General features: G+C 37.2%; 1 protein-coding gene across 25 annotated transcripts in view; it reads right to left on the bottom strand.

Annotated features, from left to right (window-relative positions):
• Positions 1-21,404, bottom strand: part of CDC42BPA (CDC42 binding protein kinase alpha) — a 191,800-nt gene that overhangs the window by 96,976 nt on the left and 73,420 nt on the right. For all 25 annotated transcript variants that reach the window (XR_012586004.1, XR_012586005.1, XR_012586007.1 and 22 more), the window contains exon 6: positions 17,281-17,429. Coding sequence is in view for 17 of the 25 variants with exons in the window: in XM_074578971.1 (XP_074435072.1) it covers positions 17,281-17,429 (149 nt within the window). In the remaining 8 variants the exon portion in view is untranslated. The remainder of the gene's footprint in view (positions 1-17,280; positions 17,430-21,404) is intronic.

Here is a 21,404-nt window from a genome sequence, read left to right as displayed (position 1 = left end):
ATTCCTCTCCCATCCATGTACTCCATCAGCAATAAAAATCACCATGAAGCTATAAAAATATATTAAGGGGGGGAAAAAAACACACAGAAGAATGTAGAACATAAAGACACGTAAAACGTAAAGGAATAGAGAGTACATTACAAAAATTTAAATAAATTGTTTCTTGTTCCTGAGTTATGTGGGAAACAGAACAAAGATAAGATGCAAAGGCTGCAAAGTAGACCCTGGAGGCTAAAAAAAATGGTTTCCAATGAGAAGAAAACCAATGTCGTCCCAAGAGAACAAATATATACATCAAATACTTGCCATAGTTGTTGCAAGCATGTGAAGAAGCACTGTTATATCCTATATATTTTACTGTTTTTCCCCCAGGCTAGTTGGCTTTAGATTTCACATATTTTCTGAAAGACCCTCCTGCCCAGCAGGAAGAAGAATGTTTCAGAAAACAACACTACTATACAGCCATTTTAACGTGCTGCACAGATCCTTTGCTTTCTTCTTCCTTCATCCAATAAAGGTTTACTCAGCAGTTATACAGATATTTGTGATTCCTCTTTTTTAATTGAAGTCATTGTTAAGATTATCTATCCCCTCCAAAAAAAAATAATTAAAAAATGGGGTGGGGGGGTGGGGTGGAAGGGGGCTACTGAAGAACAAGAGACAAAAGCATGGCTTGTTCAAATATGTCTTCTACTTAACTGTGCCCTAAATTAACAGTATATAGGTTAAATGCTAATAGGAAAGAAGATTCCTTCCCAGTGAGTAGGTAAAAAGTAGAACAGTGGAGAGCAGAGAACCTACTACTCTTGAAATAATAAAACTAAATTTAGGATAATATCTCTTGCTTCCCCTCAGCTTGATCATGTTCTTTACTATATTGCAAATATGGCACTGTATTTATCACCTTTTGGTTATTTGGAAACAATTAAAGGTACTAATTAATTACTTTGTTGAAGGACTTCTACTCACAAGTTGTTAAATTACAGCAGAAGATACTGATATTAAATATAAGAAATGCAAAGTGACTGATTTTTAGGTACACAGGAAAAGAAAGTATGAGCATGTGTGAAAGCACATCTATACATGTGTGCAAGAGACAGAAGAAAAAACTGTATTTCACCAGAAACGTACATTATTTCATGTTGTTACTCATTCCACGTCAACCATATGAACAGCTGCTCGTTCAACCTGACTGATGTTGATACAGGCTGAATCAAAGCTTTGCTGGAGGCAGCAAGAGAAAGAATGAGTGCCTTATAGGAGCGTACACTTGGAAGGCTTTAGACTGAAAAGAAAGAAGCAGCAGAGGACCGTATCGTTTCCTCTGTGCTATTCCACAGCCAGCTGGAAGAATCATATCGCGACCCTCCCACGAAATTCTCAACCAAGTCCTCCACAAGGAGACCAGCACACAGGGTGGAAGAACCCACCAGTGTGGAAGGAGCTGAAGAGGGACATAAACGTCTCTAAATCAATGAGGAAAATACAAATGAAGAAACTTACAAACCCTCCCACCTCTGTCAGAACGTAATTTTTTTTTTTCCTCTACTGTATCACTCGGGACTCCAAAATAATTTTTAAAGGGGGAAAAGTAAACATCGTGCCCAGTTGCTCAGCCTAAGAGCCCTGAGTGGGAAGGTCGTGCTGGCCTGCTCAAACACCAAATGAACACACTGCACCGCAGCAGCCGCGCCTGGTACCTCACTCTCACCCGCGCCACCGGCCTCCCCCAAACCTGAGTACAAGAAAAGCTGGTAATGAATCTTTTGAATCAGAAGTCCTACCCTGACAAGTAAAACAAGATACATTTTATATTATTATTTGATATTAGCTTTTCAGTTGTGCTAAACCAATTCAACATGAAAAAAGTACAGGGTTTTTTCTGACTACGTCCAGAGGGATGGCAAGGCAGGAATAGAAGACTCCCTAGAAGTCTCCTGTGCCCCCCTGAAAAACAGTTTTACCTCTTCTTGAAAGATGTATTTTTTCCTCTTATTTTTTTTTTATTTTGAGACACTAGGGTGCTCTCCTTTTTGACACTAAAATTACATTTAAAGTAACAGATCTGACTTATATAATGAGGTTTTGGATCTTCACTTTAACTCCTTATACTCAGGGGTTCTTCTAGCCTGTCTACTTTTCAGTCTGCGGAGGATTTGGATGAGACTTTTATAAGAGACTGAGGCTATGATCCTTCCTCTGACCATGGGATACCAAGCAAGATGAGACACAGTCTGGGGATTTTTTCTCCTCAGACCAGCCTGAATCATCTTTGCTGTGCAGCACAAACATCTATGGAAGCAGAATGTGAAGGGCAGAAAACAGCCTACAGGAGAATGTGGCCCATGTGAGAATGTGCTTCAAATTCATAGCCTGATGGTTGACTATTTCAGTAACAATCAATTGTTAAAGATGCACGTCATAGCACTGCCTTTTTTTTAATTAGAGATTAAGATATGATTGATTTGATATGCCTAAATTACAAGTGTTGTATTAAAGGCAGGTTCAAATAAAGAACTGCTACTACTGAGGGAAAGCTGGGGTTGAACTCACATTTTTAAAAGTCAGAGAATACCATTTTCGAACAACCAGTTATTTAGGAACACTCAACAGTACAAAAAAAATTGTCACCCCCTCACCCCCACCCCCTGCCAAGTCTGCCTTAGAAGTCACTCATGTATTCCTCCCCTTCTTGTTTCCCTTCCTCCCATGCTTGTTTTCCATCTAGTATCCTCCTCCATTTAAATAGCTGGTCACTTGGAGGATCAAAGTTGCTATTTTCAGTCACTTAACCTACAGTTAATCTCATTGTTGCTGGCCTGTTTAAGTAGAATTAGTTGTCTACTGTGCATCTAAATGGCTAACAAGGAAAATGACAGTAAGTCCTTGGCTATATGTAATGTTCCAGAAGTGCACTGCAGAACTCACAAAATGAGCAGTTTTAGCTCATTTTAGCTATACAAAGCAGTTTTGATGCTTGTTTTAAAGAGCTGATTGATATTTGAATTGATATTTGAACTTAGCTGACTTGATTAATGTCTGTATTAATCATTATTGTCTGTCTGAGACTCAAGCATTGCTTTCCCCTCGCTGAAACTAAATTGAAAAGCAAATTCTCTGGAGGAGGAAACAGCAGTTCAGAACTTAAACTAGCAAAAAGACCAGTTACACCTATCAATGATTTATTAACATGATACATAAGCAGAGTTAATAAAAACTTTCCTTGGACACGTCTTATATCTGATCTGCTTCAGATCAGATCAGTCTGAGTAAAAAACAAAGTAAAAATTTTAACTCATTTCAAATTAATCATCCTGTAAGACTGTCCTCACGTAAAGTGTGCAGTCAAAGATCATTCCTAACTGGTGCCTGTGCCTCAGCTCCAACTGGGAGAGACTTCCCTGAAACTCACCACCAGCCAAAAGGCCCCCAGCAAGGTGTCTATTTGAAAAAATGGAAAAGCTTTTCCACAGTTCTTTACGTTAACAACACCATTACCAAAGTATTCTGAGAAAAGCAATGCTTTGTAAGTAAGCAAAGTCATCTACATGCCTAACACTATTTTTGTTTACAGATTAAAAGAAAAATGCTTATTCTGTTTTGAAGTATCAGAAAGCAATGCATGGTGTTTAAATATTGAATTTTTAGTACTCGAGACAACCTGTTGCAAATAGACAGACAATTCGATACTTGGTTCCATTAACAAATAAAAACATTCCTTTAAATGTCTACATAAATTCCCTTCTTTCTTTCTTATGGATCTGGAGCAAAGGAGTATACAAGCTATGTAACAGCGGGCAAGTACTGCCTGACTTACTTTAATACAACAAATAAAACAAAAACACATCACTGAGATTTAAATGCCATAAACACATACTCACTGATATAAAATCATGGTTCAAAAGGATCAGTTAGACTAGAAGTTTACAAAAAAAGCCTCTGGCACTCTCCTGAAAATTGCATCTACTGAGGTTAAATTCAACTCAAACACTGCATTGACATGAAATCCTCCGTTCCAGGTGCATCAGCTGGCCTGCAAGACCAGACTAGGCAAGTAACTCGGCCATCTGCTTCAAGATAAACTTTTTATAAAATAAGTCACATGCATCTTTCTAGATAAATTCTCAGAATTTTGTGGGTTTTCTCCCTACATTTCAGTTGTTGTAGTATTTTAAAGACTTTGTTGCAAGACCCTAAAAAATTGTAATGCTAACAGACAACCATCAATTATTGACACTTTTATAAAGTACGCAATACTGAGAGAAGATTGGTTATTTAGGAACAATAACAAGGATTTACTAGTTGAATTCTGGTTGAGCTAATCATGTTTTTCTCTTAGCTAGACCCAATTTTCCAGTTTCCTGTTACCTGCCTATGGTCAGCTTTCAAGCTCCCTAATAAAGCCTATTGAAGGGACCAGCTTTGACCTCCTGTGAAGTAACACGCGGCAGATAAGATATTCAGAGTTCTTCTGCTTAACATATTATGCAAATGGAATTACAAAACTCAATAAGATTATTAGTGATGCTATTTGAATGTTGTACAAACTAGTATCACACCACCAGGCACTTCCAGCCAAGAATTCTCATTACCATAAAACACAAATGAAGTCAAAGCCTGCAGTATGAATCCCACACAAGCACGTGTATCTCAACTATTTCACACACTAGCTGCATTTTTACCTTAAATGTACATTTGGTCTTCAGTAACTGCTGCACTGTGTTCAAGCAGACCAGTTATAGAGAATTTCAATCATAACAGAACCCAAGAACTAAACCAAGATTGTGTCAAAATTTCTAACAGGAGACCAGAAACATCTTCATCCCAGTTCAAAATACTCTGTTTTCACGTGACAACAGGAATTTCCTGACTTTTCAGAACAACTCTTGACAACACAGTCAAAACGTTATACAACACTTTCTAACCCACAGAAATCGGTACCCACAACAGGAAGACACACAGGCAAATTTAGAGTGGAAATCCAGGGGTTTTATATTATATTGTCCAAAATGTTTCAGCGTGTTAGAGGTTTCACGTTAGTTTCATCAAGGCACTGTAAAATACGCACATTCAGTTAGTGTAAACCGGGAGGAAGAAAGACATGACCACATTTAGACAGGCACAGTTTTGGCAGGCAGCAACATAGAAAGATTATGGCAATACATTTAAAAGATAAGTAAGGAAATCAGCAAGCTGTTTTGCATTCATGTAGATAATGGCATAGTATAGAAGTTCTTAACTCATTTAAAAATTATGGGACAGAAATTTTGGGTGTTGACATATTCATAGAAAAAGCAGGAAAATGACAGAACAAGCAGAACAGGATAACAGAACTTTTATCTCCCCAGGGAAACTGCACTGAGCAGCTTCTATGTTTGTTAGTGTTTCTAATGGTGCTGGCATAGTTGTTGATGACACATAAATTTAAAAAAAAAAAAGTATCTTAAGCATGTTAAGGTCAGGCATCATCACTTATTAGACATCAGTTTTCCTTAACTGTAATTAAATCTATGACAAGTGGTGCAAAGGTCTAGTTTGAAGTCAGATACTATAACACACAAATGCTATATTTCTTGCCCATGACACCCTCAGAACCCATCTGATTTTTTGATACGCAAAAAGTTAATCCCACTTACGATATTCGAATGGGAATTACAATGTTTTACATTTCATCTTTCACAACTTTCCTAAGCATCTGACTGTCAAAAGCAATCATAACATTAGTCATACAGAATCTCAGACAAATATTTTCCTGAAACTATCCTTTAAACCAACAAGGTAAGCAAAGACTGAATGTATATGTTTATGCAAAAGTTGCAACTTGTAAATAATTTCTTTTTTGGCTACAGTGGACAAAAGCCATCACTGTAAATCATGCTTTTGTTACTGCATTTCCTATACCTTTGGGGGTTTTATGTTCTTAAAAAGGAAAACCAGCTTTGAGATGCAAGTGAATAGCAAGAGAATGTTATTTGGAGCTATTGCAGCTAATGGGGCAGAAAATATGTAGACTATTTTAACATTATACAAGTTTCACTTCCTTAAACAGAATGTATAATATTTAGACGCTTATGATGAATACCATGTTAGACCATGCAAACAGCAAGTGCAAAATCTGAATTCCTTTGCACGCTAAGTCATCAAGATCAGGTAATTTTTGTGACAGCATTATGAATTGACACAGAATCACGTATGAAAGTGTTTTAATAGATTTTTTTTTTTCCCCCCACATGAGTAACAGCACCACGGAAAGAACAAATGCCAGGTCTAGTAACAGCATTGGTAAGGAACTTGCTAAAGTAGAGATGACAATGGGTAGGCACTGAAAGAGGAAATAAAATTGGAGGAAGACTATTAGTGGAAATCCTCCAGGGTCAGTATTGAAACTGATTCAACATTTTAGTTAATAACCTTGGCACAAAAATAAATGCATGCTAATAGAACCTGTAGATATCACAAAGCTGGAAAGCAGCAGTAACAGCAGGGAAGACTGGAATATCAAACATACAGAAATGGCTAAACTGAAGACTATTATATCAGAAATCGGGCTAAATTTAACAGTGTAAAATGTAAACACCTGCCTATTGATAGTAACAGCAGAAACGTCACCTATACACTAAGACCTTATCAACTGTAAATGACAGAGAAGTTATAGGCACACCAAATAATTATATTATACCTGTACCCTTTTCAGTGTGATGGAACCACGGCTCTTGGTCTCACTGGGAGAAATATCCTAGCAGAGAGAGTAAAATACTGCAGCTAGAACAGTTTATTTTTTTCTGAAATGGCATCTGGAATATTATTTACAATCCACGTCACTGAAGTTTCAGGAAGTTGAAAGTTGTCTGATAATTTTAAGAGTGAACGACAACTTTAGGAATGACCATACTCAAAATTGTCATGAAACACTACTTCAAAAGTTGTGATCTGTAAAAGAAATCCCTAAAATTTTAACTTATACACAAGAAACTTCAATCAGGCTGCCAAACATATGCCCAAACCTAACTGTATCTCCAATAGTATGAAACAGATCAAAATCAAGTAGTCATCGTGGTACAGAAATTTAGTTCCTTTTTCATCACTACTAAACTGTTTAGAGTTAAGACTCATGCTTAAAGAGACATTATCTTTTCCAGTTCTTCTTTCTATTTTGCAACACTTTCCCATGATCAAAGCCAGTCTTTGAAATACAGCACATGTGGATTTCTTATCTTGCCTTATTTATTGCAGCCCCAAAACCCATTAGCTTTTTTGGAAGTACTCATAATCTAAATGTTCCACTTACTCTTGGCTGTAGTTTGGCTGTTGTTACATCTACCCAGTCAGAGATAAAATTAACCTGTACTGAAACACTGTATCTCTATTGCTCTGCTATGAAAAAGTAAATATGTCCATCATATGAAATTATACACCGTGTTTATTTTTCATTACACCCGTACTCCACTTTCTTCATACATTAAGTGAAGATATGATTAGTTATCTTCATATTTCCCAGACAGAGCGTGTAAAACTACCATACACCTCAATGGGACACCATCTGATACCCAGCGGACTCTATTCACCACTTAATTGTGAAGAATGATTATTAAACAATTTCAAACTCTTGCTTCTTTGGTTTTTGTAAAGCTTCTGCTTATCACTGTGTCGTAACTTTTATAAAGTTACCTCTTTTCAGTCACTCAGACAGCCCCTTACATGCTTAGCACACAGCTGCAGACTGTAGAAAGATTTTAGTGTACCAAATTAGTCAGTATGGTGGTAGTTCTGGTAACAATTTATCTTTTGCTAAGCAAAAATACTGCAGCATATAGATAAGTAAGCATATTAAAAATAAAGTGTGCTTGTATAAACGCAACATACCAATATATTTATATGTAAAAATTAATATTAAATTAGTCTATGATACCTCTTACATCTGAGGAAGAGGGTAAGAAGTTGCTTTTTCTAGAAAGTCACTTCACTAGAGATCAAAACTGCACTTTCTACAGGGGTATGTCATAGTTTTTTAAAGCAACTCTTCAGAAAAACAATATCTCTAATTAATAGATAGGCCCCTATCACGTTTAAATCACAGGAAAAAGACAACAATTTGATGGAAAGAATATGAAAACAATGCAGTCATTACTTCTACAAAACAGAAAGGAAAAAAGGAATAAAAATGTATCCTACAGACTCTCATCTTGTAGACCATTCAGAATGTGTTCGGACAGAACACGTTGTAAGACAATCTTTATTCCAACCAAAAGTCAAGGAAACATGCAGGAATAAGCTAGACCAAGTTTGAAGCACACATCTACAGCTCTACTGCTCTGCCATGTAAAAACAGACATAAGATGTAGTTAGTTTGATATATGTTTTTTGCTTTCATTGTTTTTAGAAAACAAATGAACAAAACACATTGAGAAGCATGATCCAGATATAATAAACACTGTAACATCTGCCTAAAACTCTTGACAGCAACAGAGGAAGGAACTGTAGCCTGAGGCTATGAAGGAAGAAATGCATTCGGTCTAAATGCATCTGCATACTCTAATTTTTTTGGCAGAAAAACATGTCAGACCTTTACAAATTAGAAGAAAAATAAAAAGTGCACTTTTTGCTCAAACTCTTAAAATTACACTTATTAAGAACAAAGGACAGGGTTCTTGAAAAAGTCTTTGTATTCAAGTTGCATATGTAGATCACTTTTTTCTTTTAACATAAAGCATAAGCCACAATGCTTGCTTAAAAATAAAACAAATTCATAATTTTTTTTTTAATATCCCAGGTAGGAACTTAAGGCCTGAATTTTCAGCCCTTAAACTTCAGCAGAATCTTTAAAGAGCTGTACCTGCATAAAAGTAAATTCCTTTTCATGCTAAAAGTTCAATTTCCTATATGACAAAGACACAACTTTGCTACCATTATACCAGATCAGATTTAGCCTCCCCCCTCCCCCCCCCCTTTTTTTTTTTCTTCTCTTCTATCCAGTATTTTCCTGGATTTTACACACTGTATCTGATTAAAAATTACTGAGTTACAGTGGCAGTAATATCACTGCTTCCTCCTGCATGAGGAAATGCTAAAGGCTGCCCCCCAATAGCTAATAAAGAAAAACCGAACAGCATAAACATCACAGCACCTGAGTCAATAAAGATTTTAATACAACTTTTCAGATAAAGCTCCACAAGGTCTCGCTTCCCTGACCCCAACCACGAAGCCTTCCATAGCTGAACCAAGCATGACCTTACGCAAGCATCTGCTTTGTAAGCAGTATTCTAATTTGCAGTATGTTAAGTGACCTATTTTTTCTCATGTAAGAAGTTAAAATCTAGTCATATTTCACTGTTATTAAAAAGGAACACGGGGTGGACTCTTTTAACAGCAGCTCTTGTGGAAATGTAAGAGGGAACTGCTTACTGTGGACTGATATTTCCTTAAGTGCCCTTTCAGGACCCAGATCCTTGCTCTGATATCTTATTATAATTAAGATATCTTGCAAGGATATCTTAATTTACTATGAGAAAAAGGAAGTATTACATTTAGTGGTTGGGGCAACAGCAATTTAATTCAGAAATTCAAACCCCAAATTTCTACTTATCAGATCTGGCAGTTCAGGCAGCGAAGACATTCTCACCCCAAATCCATCAAATATTCACCGGGGGAAATGCTCTAGCAGGAAACTAGGTAAAAAACAATGGTTTATAAGGTCTTCAAGCATCTTGACATTACAGTTTTATACTAACACTAATACTGCAGGAATATCAAATGATAAAGCCAAATTATTATTGCTTATTTATGCAATGACGAATCTACATGACACTCAAATTCAGGAGATGATAATGAAATTTTCCTGTGCACCTTCTGATCTGATCTAATCTAACAACATAAACCCAACTGTATTTCAAATAAAAAGAAAGAAGCAAAGGGCCCATAATTGTAAATAAAATAAAGGCATTCTAAGGGGGAACCTGAGGAGCACACAGGGTATTAATAAATGAAAATAAAAAGACACTATGAACAGAGGTAGTTATGAGATACTGTGTTCACAAAAAGATAATGAAGTGGAAAGTCTGTTGAAGACACAACATGAAGCAGTTAGCCTCCTTCTAATATAACAAAAACCTTGAGAATAATGAAGGCTCCCATCACACAACTGCCATCTTCATTTCTGCCTGCATCGTTCTGAGCTGTATATATGAGAACAAAAATCACTGAAAGTGTTAATTACAACTCTATCCTCAACCACCAAACAATGACCTAATTACACCCCCAGAACCACAGTCACTAGGACTAAAAATTCAGAAATAAAGAAAATGTTTTTGTCCTACTTTCCTGCTGTTGATTTTGGATATTAAAAAAAGTAGTAGGAGAAAATATTTCCAGATCTGAAATAATCAGAAAAGAATGAGTGTAAAATTATAGCTTAACTCACACAAAAACAGCTTACAAATGGGAATGTTTTGTCTTCAAAAGAAGTTATGAAATTTTGAAAACACCTCCAGCTTCATTAGACACTAAAACAGATCCCATGTCAGAGCTATGACAGTTCTAACCTGGACTTTTTTTTCCCTGAAAACATCACAGAAGTGAAATGAAACTTCATGCTAGAGGCAGCAATATCTTCTGGAAAGTTCTGTCACATTTAGCATCCACTGAACCTTGCTATAGACATTACTACTTGGAAGGCAAGACCAGGCTATTTTATGTAAGACTTTTGGCATTAAGAATTTTCCCATTGAGGTACAAGGTTAAAAAGGATCCTTTTCAGTCAAACTTTATTTCTTGTCTGTCTCTCCCATTTTCACTTTCAGGAGGGTTTACGTACTTCAGTTTTATGACAACCACATCCAGTTCCTACCTAAACAGGATTACACACCATCTGACAGAATGCTCACATCCATCTGCCTTTCAAGGAAGTGCACCCAGAAGATATACCAATCTACGTAAGAAAGAAGAAAATATTCATCTACACATTTCTCCTTTTCCTGAGTCTTCTTTCTAATAAAGGTATAATTGTCTAGCTAAAGGCCTGGTGGGGACTCAATAGAAAGAACAGAGGGGTGCGCTCCTTGCCTTGCTGGCCTTCCTCAACTGATGATAATCAAGAATTTCCTTCTTTAGGAGGTAGGTGTCAGACATGAAAGGCAAAGGGTTTACTTCTGAGGGTTTTACGGCTAACTAAATTTAAGATACTCCAGCTCCAACAGCTTCTTGTGTCCCTTTTTCTTTAAAATCATAGGGTCAAATAAATAGCCAGACATCTCAAGTACCACTCAGTGGATGTAGAGAAAAAACGGGCACCATGTAGATTAACATAGATTTTATTGGAAAGACCAGCTTAAAGCAATTTCCTCCTCTTCTCCTTCTCCATCCAACAGATTGGAAAATTGACTGAGGTTAGTTAAAATATAAAGTTACTTCTAACTTGGACTGGTGTCCTCATTCAGTTCACCGCACAGCCCCACAAACCTTCGTTTCAGCAGAGCAGTAGGGATGTTTGGAGCTTGAGTCTTGGGGAGAGAGGAACAATGGGCAACAAAAGGCCGAAGGATACATTTATAAAAGCACCTCTGCTGAAAGGACTACTCACGGCTACTATCGCTTAAGGCACTGGAGTCGGAGTTTTGAAATTCCTTCTGCTCAAATAATACAGAATACAGGTCTATGCTATCTCAGACACCCATTACACAGCTTTCACTTCAATTAACACCCCCACTGGACACAATACCATAAGAAACCATTTGTCCATCTACATGATGGCACAGCCAGTCTGATCCAGTAGCTCTTGGCACTCCAAGCATACATGGGTCATTTATTTCAAATACTTCTAGCTCATCACAGGCTCCTTCAGAAATCCTACCAACAAATTCTAGTCAAGTGTCATTAACCTCCCATGCTCTTCACTACAAATCAAGTGCCACCCTGAGGGGGTACTGTGGGAGCAGCTGCCAGCATTCACAGCATACAGGCTCACAGGGCAAAATGAAAGCCCAGAGTCTGTAAAGATAACCTTTGTCTGCAGCCCTTCCTCAGTGGAAAAACGGGGAGGAAGCACAGACCCTAGACTCACAGAACTCTCCTACCTCTGTAAAGGAATACCTTGTAAGGAAGCACAAGCTTAACAAATACTCACTAAAATAACTTTCTGTCCTGCAGTTTTCCATGTAAAACTAAACCAAAGCAATATATTTTCAGTAGACTATCAAAATAATTTCGTGTTATTTTTTCCTTATTTTTTTAGCCCTGTTTCCTTCACTCTCAGCACTTTGTAAGGACATCTTCATCTGCGTGTTCGACATTATGTCTGTTGCAAAGTTTGGTAAACACTTAAAATATGTTGTTGCTTTCTTTCAAACCCACAATTTCAGTTCACTTTACCAAAGGCCAGAGCACTTGGCTCATCCTTGTGCCAACTCAACTCAGACATACCGCGCAATGCAGTAACTCCCTAGATGTGCCTTCCACCCCCAAATTTTCCACTTAAGCAAATTAATGATCAGGAAAGATGGGATACACCCAGAAAACAGAAAACCACTTATTCAGCAAGTCAAAAATGGATATGCTGGCACTGAAACTTATAGTTGAAAGTGAAATGCATCCTACAAAGAATCACAGATTTCAGCTGCCTGCTAGCTACAGTAAATATTTCAGGGATGTCCCTAAGATGATTTTTTCTGAGGACAAATAGTACCTTCTTGTTAAAAGCAAAGAAGAGGCTGGCTTGATAGGGAATAGACAGTTCTTTTATCCCTCTAACGGATTTATTCCCTCATGTTCAATATTTTTCAGAAAGGATGTCACTTCCACAGAGAATTTCGCCGCTCTACATTTTAAGAACTCAAATGTTCCAGTGAAGCCCAACTTAATTTCAGAAGCTGATAAAGAAAATGGAAAGAGAAGGAAAAAAAAAATGCATCTGGTGGTTTAGAATGCTAAAATCCTTCAGACTAAAAGACAGCGGCAACTAGAAATCCAGAAACGCACTGATCAAGCTAACTGGAATCTCGCATACCTTATGGAAGTAGGTGTGTTTATGCTTTGCATGCCTATCTTTTCACATGCAAAAGATGACATCCGAAATGTATGTAACTTGAGAGCTTGCCCTGTAGTCTTAACTATCCTCCCAAAAACTTAACCAACAAAAATAATAATTAACATAGGTGTTTCATAATCCTTCCAAAATATTTTCTTAGTAAGAACGTTAGTGAGGATTGTTTTACCATTCAATAGAAAAAGTAGACTGTTTAACATGGGTGTGTGCCAATATATGAAAACTATTTTAAATGAATATTTTTGCAGTGGTCTGGAGGATCATGAGCCTAAATGCTGAACACTCCCTAGCTGCACTGAATCACTGTGCAACCCTGCACAGAACAAATAGATGGAGGAAAGAAAGTCAAGATGAAAATAACTTAAGCACATTAACACTTAGAATTCCGTACTATTCAAGAATCTGGAATGTCCCAAATGAAATTTAGGACAGCAACAGACTTAGATGCACCCTCACTAAAGTAAGGGCTGCCTCAGAAGATGGCACAAAAGGCAGCAGCACAGATATTGATGGGGCATGCAAAGCCACCAGCGGCACACTCACTATGCCTGGGACTAGTACGTGCCCAGAAGGTATCTTCTGCAATCCTCAGGGGAAATTTCCTCCAGTGGCAGTCAGGGCTTCTAAAGTATTTTTTACGTAAAAGGACTGAGACAAAACCAAGCATTGGCTCACCAATAAAATAATTAACGAGTTAGAGTCTCGGTTTTAGGAAAAACAGATTTTATATGTTTGAGGTAACGCAACATGCATAAATAAAGAGTAGCTACCTAGCTTAAGCCGATAAGTTTTACTCCAGCCCACACCTGGATATTTGATAATGCATGCAAAGATAAGCTTTTAACATATGCCATGAGGAATTAACAACACAACCTTGAAACTGAAATTAATGTTAATGCATATAGAGGCCTTTTTCAGCCCAAAGCTTTTTGGGTTTTAACCCAAAAAAAAGGTGCTATAAATCTATAAAACACAAGTTTATGTTGATTCCTCATAAACATAAAATCTTACCCTGTATGATACTACAGTTTGCAGAAAACGGGCACAATACAATATTCAACCTTGGCCTACAAGCAAGCATCACTTGATTAGTACAAATTAGTAATTTCAGGTAGCGGGGTTAGGTATAAGCTTTACATGAACTCCCAAGGAAGTCATATGTACTTTCTTCATCATTGTGAACACCTGCACATATACTTAACTTAGATGAAGTTTTCTTTCTAAAGCTAGTCTTGGAACTGCCAAACATCATTTGGTAATGCCAGCCCTTGTGCATTTATAACAAGAGCAAAAGCAAAATACACATTAAAAGAAAAGGCCATTTTATTAACATTTTGAGGCACCATTTATCTATCAGGTAAAATACCACATGATTTGTTCATAAAAATTCATTGATCAGAAATGAAAAATTATTAAAGTTACATGTCCCGATTGATGTTATCTCAAAAACATTATATCACATATTTATTTAAAGTAAAAAGTCGATAAAAACAGGAAAAAAACCTAATCCTAAAAACAGTAGTACTGATTATTTTCAGCTAACAACTTTTCTCCTTCTTCAATTCAATAGGCATCAGTAGACAGCTTCAAACACACCATGCAAGTTCTCTGCACAATCTACTAATACCTAGATTTTTATCTCCTTCACACGATAAATTCATCCCGCAATCCTAGTGCAGAAATGGCATTCAAATCTGGAACTCCAAAACCTGAAATCATAGCAATTTCGTTTAAGTAATGATGAGGTTTGCTTGCATTTGACGTTTCAGAATGTTGGCCAATGGACTTTAAGAAAAGTGACTTGCATTTGACATTGGAGTGGTCTGCGAATGAACGACCACTGCAATCGGTATCACTCCCAAACAAAACTAACTGACAACAAAAAGGTGATTAACGGTAGAAAAGGGCAAGAGGAGTGACACACTGAGAACAAAAACAGAAATGCAATTTTTAAAAGGTAGAAAAATATTCAGAGAAATCGAAGTACAACACTACGTATGGTTAACTTCAAAAATCTATCCTGAAAGAACTGGGGCACTAAAAGGAAACAAAACAAAACAATCCGCTATCTCATTGTATGAAAAAAGCCTTGAACAAAACATGCCTAAAGCATGACTTCTAGTTCACTAGCTACAACGCAGATCAACCCGTGGTGCATACTGGCTATTCACCTGAAATACCAAAACTACAGCTGTTACATTATGCCATCTTTGAGTAGTATTTTCCTCCTCCTCCTCCTCCTCCTCTTATGTCCTTTGCTGTGTGCAACATACTGCCAAAAAGGATGTGGCCACCACAGTTAAACTTTCAGGAAAAGAGCATTAGTGGCCTTGAGATTATGTGTTTTCTTTTCCCTTCTTTTGCTTTACCAGTTGCAAAACATCCTAATAAAACTAACAGTGGAAAGGGTCTCATTTCAAAGGCTGATCATTTAACATATATTCAAGTGCTCTCTACATTTTTAATCTTTGCAAAACATCCCCTTATAAACAGGCATTGTATTACAGCAGGACTAATGATAAAATGCCAAACGTGGGAACGTCACTGACAAAGCCACAAATCAAACAACAAAGGACTGGGATTGTACAGGCGCTTTTTCTTGTTCAAGATTCTTAGTAATAAATATGCAGGCATAATAATTAGTATGTTGTTTTGAACTGCAATGTCACTGAATTTTCTATCAAAATTTTACACCAACACCTATTTCATCTTGGGAACACTAACTATTTGAGGATGGAAACATCACATGTGCTGCATATTACATACTAACAGTGCTGAATTACAAAGGTTTTGATCTGTTTCAAGGAAAAGGTAGAGATGGTACACATCTGTTTTTCTGGGAAGAGTTACTAACATATATGCAGACTTATTGGGTAAAATACAGCAGTCTAGGTAGTCCTTGAAGCACTCTCCACCTGGTAACAGCAGACAGCATCTCAGCAGTTTACCCACAAACACATTTTAAAAGTTAGATTCAAATTTTACTGAATACAAAAGCCCTTCACATCAGGTCCTAAATGAACAGTTTGTCAGAAATACATAGTTAAAAATCTTCAAAATTCAAGAAAACTGCTAAATAAAATACTCTGCTTGGGCTTTTCCACAAAGCTTTATCACAAAGAGCTCATTAGCAGGTAGACACAGTTCTTCAACAAAACTAGCAAACTTCAAAATATTCCAGGAGAGCAATTTGCAGTTTAGCACCACTCCACCTTAAAGAACTCTTAGCTACAGCTCTTCCATGAAAAGCCACAGTCTCAAAGGAAACAAAACACAACCCAGTAACAAACCAAAACCAGCCGCAATACACCTTTTAAACAAACAACCAAAAAAAAAAACCCAACGCCCAAACTTTTCTGGAGCAAAGCAGGAAAGTGGAAACAGTAAAAGGAGGAACGGTCAGTATAGATTCTGATTAAGGGTGACGGATGTATCAAAAGAGCTTATTCTGCCAACTTAATGATTCAGCTTAAACAATTTGGAGTTTTCCTACTGATTCCTGTCAGAGCAAAATACATCTATTGAGTCCATTTGAAAATTCTGCCTCTTGTAAGGTAATCTTTTGCTCTGCATACAAGAACTACCACGGAAGTCTTCAGAGAATGATACATTAAAGAAAAGATTATGCTAGCTTTGTGGAAAAATCAATCACGGCCTCAAAAAAAGCTACACACAAACAAATTGATATTCTCCTTTGACCAGTATATATTATTTTTTTTACATATCAAGGTAAAGGTAGGTACCACAATTTTAGTACTTCCACTTATTTAGCAAAATGCCATCACTTCATTTTAAAGACAGTTTCACTAAATCCAAAAGACAATGGTGAAAAATCCAAAGCAGAACACACAATGGTGTGTTTTCAACTTCCGTATACGTTGAACAAATTAAGAAACATAACCTGACCCTTCAGTAAACATGTTCAAAGTTGATCATATTTCACCAACAGGTTTCCAGTTTTGCTTTTATAAATTACGGATCATTAACTTTGAAGCATGCCAGTGTGCAAGATTCATCCCATGCATTCAGATATTCATGAAATCTCCTCATTCATATGTCTGACCATATGGTAAAAGGTCAGCAACAGTTATCAACAACCACAAGATGTCATCAAGTCAGTTCTACTATGCATACTATTATGAGAAATACTTGTTACTAGCTTAAACTCTTTAACAGGAATTATTCTCAGTTCATCAAGTAACTCCCCATAACTCTTACAGGAATTTGGAACTCAAATGACTTACCTGTGAACATAATGCAACTGATGAACTGAATCAATAGCTATCACCATTTCAGCCAAATAAAAACGAGCCATATCTTCAGGTAGTCTGTCCTCAAACTTGCTGAGCAACGTAAGCAGGTCTCCTCCAACATAGTAATCCATAACCAGGTACTATGGTGTGGGAATGATATGAAAACAGAGGGGGGAAAAAAAACACAATTTATTGAGTGAATCAGACTGAAAACTAATTGAAACATAAAAATTAATTTATTGCAAAAAATGTCATGAGCATTAAAAAAGCTAACCAAGAAGCTTACATGTTCTGAAAACACTAGCTGGTTCAGTCTCATTTTAATATTTAACCTACTTGAATATTTTTCATATTTATACCTCTCCAAATACAGTAAGTCTCATGACAAAATAGCATCATCCACTGTCCCATCACCAAACATAAAATAGCTAGATACTCTGGATTCCTTCCAATACCCTTTGAAAGAATGCAAAAGGAATAAAGGATTAAAGGACAGATCTATAAAACAGAAATCAATTGTCTTAACTTGAGAACTCATTTAAGGGCCCTAATTTCCTAAAAAAAAAAAAAAAAAGGGCCATTTCCTTTTTTCCTACCATCATCTTTTCCTATTAAACAAACTATTTTGGACAGTAAAGTTTTTAGACTACTCAGATTCAGGCAAAGACTGAGATTTCCAGTGGCTCACAGTACAATGCCAGATACTGTTGACATGGTGCACAATACAGGATCTGCCAACATACAATGGAAGGTGTCACCTTGTCTAATTGAAATGATAGAGAAAAATATGTTTGATTTCCGATTTATTAATGAAACTTAAAACCTGCTTGCCATTGAATCAGGCGCAAAGACTTTAAAGAGATCAGAACTTTTCTCCACTTTACCATATTATGATAGAATGAAAACCCACTTCCTTCAGAGACATGGTCAAAACGAGTGGAAAAGGTAAACTTAAGAAAAGTGGGAAACTGACAATTAATATCTTTTTAGCTTAGTTTAGTTTGTTTTAATTCTGGAACAGCAACTGGAAGGGCAAATGGGGAAAAGAAAAAAAATCAAACTAATTATAACTAGAAAGCTAATTATAAGCAATCTAATTTAACACCCACTGCTATGACATTACTTTCAAACACTGTGGACAGACTAATTAGAATAGCTTCCCACTAAAGTATACAGTATCTGAAAGCTTTTGCCTAGAGTTCCAACCTCGGCTTCCAGGAAGGCAGCATATATCCACATTTGAAGCAGTGACTCTTAACAATAGTGTATAATGAATCACAAATGATACAATAATTTATCCCAATTTGATTCTTTAAAATTTTGGCAAAGCAACTTAAAGGGACTTTTTATAATTAGTTCTCATTTGTTCAAGTCTTTCCCACCTTCAGAAAAATAAATTAAAATGTGTGGAAAAAAAATCTGCAAAATTATACCAGCTATAAGGAAGATGTGGGCAGAGGCAGGCAGAAATCTTATGCCTGTTTCTTTTCTCTCGTACTTTCCATAACAATAAAGATGAAGAAAGATTCTAACAATTTGATACAGAATAAGCTGGGCATTTTCATTGATTCCAAGTGCATGAAGAAAGCACAGAACGCATTTCCACAAAATTTTAAGTGTGCTGACAATCAAAATGTCATCTGTTGCTTTGTGACATGAATAGTAAACTTCTCAAATTATGCTCTCAAGCCTTACACAAGATAAATATCTTCTGTTCAGTGGTGTTGCTACGCTCCCTCTGAAACAAGATCTGTCTTACTTTCTCATGTTTTAAAGTTTTAGAAAATACATTAAGCCTTTGGAATTTAATATAATTATTATTAACTGATACACTACATAGAGATCTGCAAGAGCTTAATTTATTGCTTTGAAAGTATATTAAAAGAACTCTAAGATTTTCTTAACTGATGTGGGATCTCTGCACTCATTCTTCAGCACTTTTAAAAAGCGGTACAACTCAGTTACTGGATATACTGAAATAAAGGAATTCTGGCTCGTAAAACACAGGACTCTTCACCTCCCATTTTGCAAAAGCAACGCAGTAGCCTAATGACAAAGAAACCCTCAACTCCTCAAATATGGCAACACTTACACTGTAACTCACAGTATTAAGTCATGCATTTGAAGCTAAAGATATGCACAGGAAACAAAGGTAAATTTAACACTAAATTTTTAATAAAACAATTCAGTCAATGCATAGCATCCCATCCAAGATCAAAGACCCATGTCCTTAAAAAAATAAGTTTTGTGTTTTTTAAAAAAAGCTTTAAGAATACTTTCTAAATGAACACAATCATCAGATTTATTTAAGTTTCAAATACATCTCAAAATACTACTGTACAACAGCACCATCCTTCTAAGAGAAAGAAAAAGCACAGATTTAAGGACATTAAATTCTAGCAACTAGTGGAAGTTTAACATGGGATTTAATCCTAAATCACAAAATCATACAGGTTGGAAAAGCCCTCTTGAAATCATCTACCCCAACCTCATCTGCTCAAGCAGGGTCAGCTAGCACAGGCTGACAAGCACCATGTCCAGTTGGGTTCTGAGTATCTCTGACGATGGAGACTTGACAACCTCCCCAGGCAACCTGTTCTAGTGTTTGACCACCCTCCCAGTAAAAAAGTATTTTCTTCTGTTCAGACAAAATTTGATGTGTTTCAGTTTGTGCCTCCTCATATGAAAGATGCTCCAGCACCTGAATCATAGAATCACAGAATGGTTTGGTTGGAAGGGACCTTAAAGACCATCTAGTTCCAACCCCCCCTGCCCTGGGCAGGGACACCTCCCACTAGACCAGGTTGCTCAAAGCCTCATCCGACCTGGCCTTGGACACCTCCAGGGATGGGGCATCCACAACCTCCCTGGGCAACCTGGGCCAGTGTCTCACCACCCTCACAGTAAAGAATTTCTTCCTAAAATATAATCAAAGTCTCCCCTCTTTCAGTTTAAAGCAGTTATCCCTCGTTCTGTCACTACGTGATAAAACATCCCTCCCCGTCTTTCCTGTACACCACTTTTAGGTACCAGAAGTCTTCTAGAAGGTCTCCCTGGAGCCTTCTCTTCTCCAGGCTCAAGAGCTCCAGTAGCTCCATCTCTCTTTTGCACTGGGGAGGCCAGAACTGGACACAACACTTCAGATGCAGCCACACCAGGTCTGAGCAGAGAGGAAGGGCCTCCGCTGACCTGCTGGGAACACTTTTCCTAACGCAGTCCAAGATACTCTTGGCCTTTTTTGCTGCGAGTATGCATTGCTGCCTTACAGTCAGCTTGTTATCCACCAAGACCTCAAGCTTGCAGCCCCCAGCATGTACTGGTGCCTGGAGTTATTCCCCCTCAGATGCAGGACATTGCATTTCCCTTTGTTGAACTTCACGAGATTTCTCTCCGCCCAGTTCTGCAGTCTGTTGATGTTCCTCTGACTGATCGCACAGCCATCTGGCACATCAGACACTTCTCCCAGTTTTTTATCATCTGTGAACTTGCCAAGGGTGCACTCCATCCCATTGTCCAAGTCATTAATGAAGATGTTGGCCCCAGTACTGAGCCCTAGGGTACACCACCATTAACTGGACTTTGCGTCACTGATCACAATCCCTTGGCCCAGTAGTTCAGCCGGTTTTCAACCTACCTCACTATTGCTTACTTAACGCATACTTTGTCGGCTTGTCTATCATGATATTATGGCAGACAGTGTCAAAAGCACTACTAAAGTCAAGGTAAACAACATCCACTGCTCAACCACATCTACTGTTCAATCTACAATGATATTTTTTTTAAAGGCCACTTCTGTTATATTTTATTTTACTAAAAACCACATAAAAAACTAGTGATACATTCACACTAAAATGATGAAAAACAGTATTACTGATAGTTTCCTCAGCAGGCTGCGAAACTAGCTCCTGTTAGACTACCAAAGATAAAGAACAGAAGCCGCTCTGTGCTTAGTGAAAACAAGGAAACTGGCAAGATTAAAACAAATTCTATCAGGCTGTTGTGGAATATATAATGTTTTCTTTGACATACTGTTAATAGTAGGATCAGAATTACATAAAACAGATTATTTTTACTGTCCACATTAACAAAGCATCAAGTTGGCTGGGAGGTAATTT

This window comes from Larus michahellis, chromosome 3, assembly GCF_964199755.1.
Source record: "Larus michahellis chromosome 3, bLarMic1.1, whole genome shotgun sequence".
Taxonomy (NCBI): domain Eukaryota; kingdom Metazoa; phylum Chordata; class Aves; order Charadriiformes; family Laridae; genus Larus; species Larus michahellis.
Note: the sequence above shows the minus strand (reverse complement) of the source record. Positions and strands in the feature narration are given on the sequence as shown.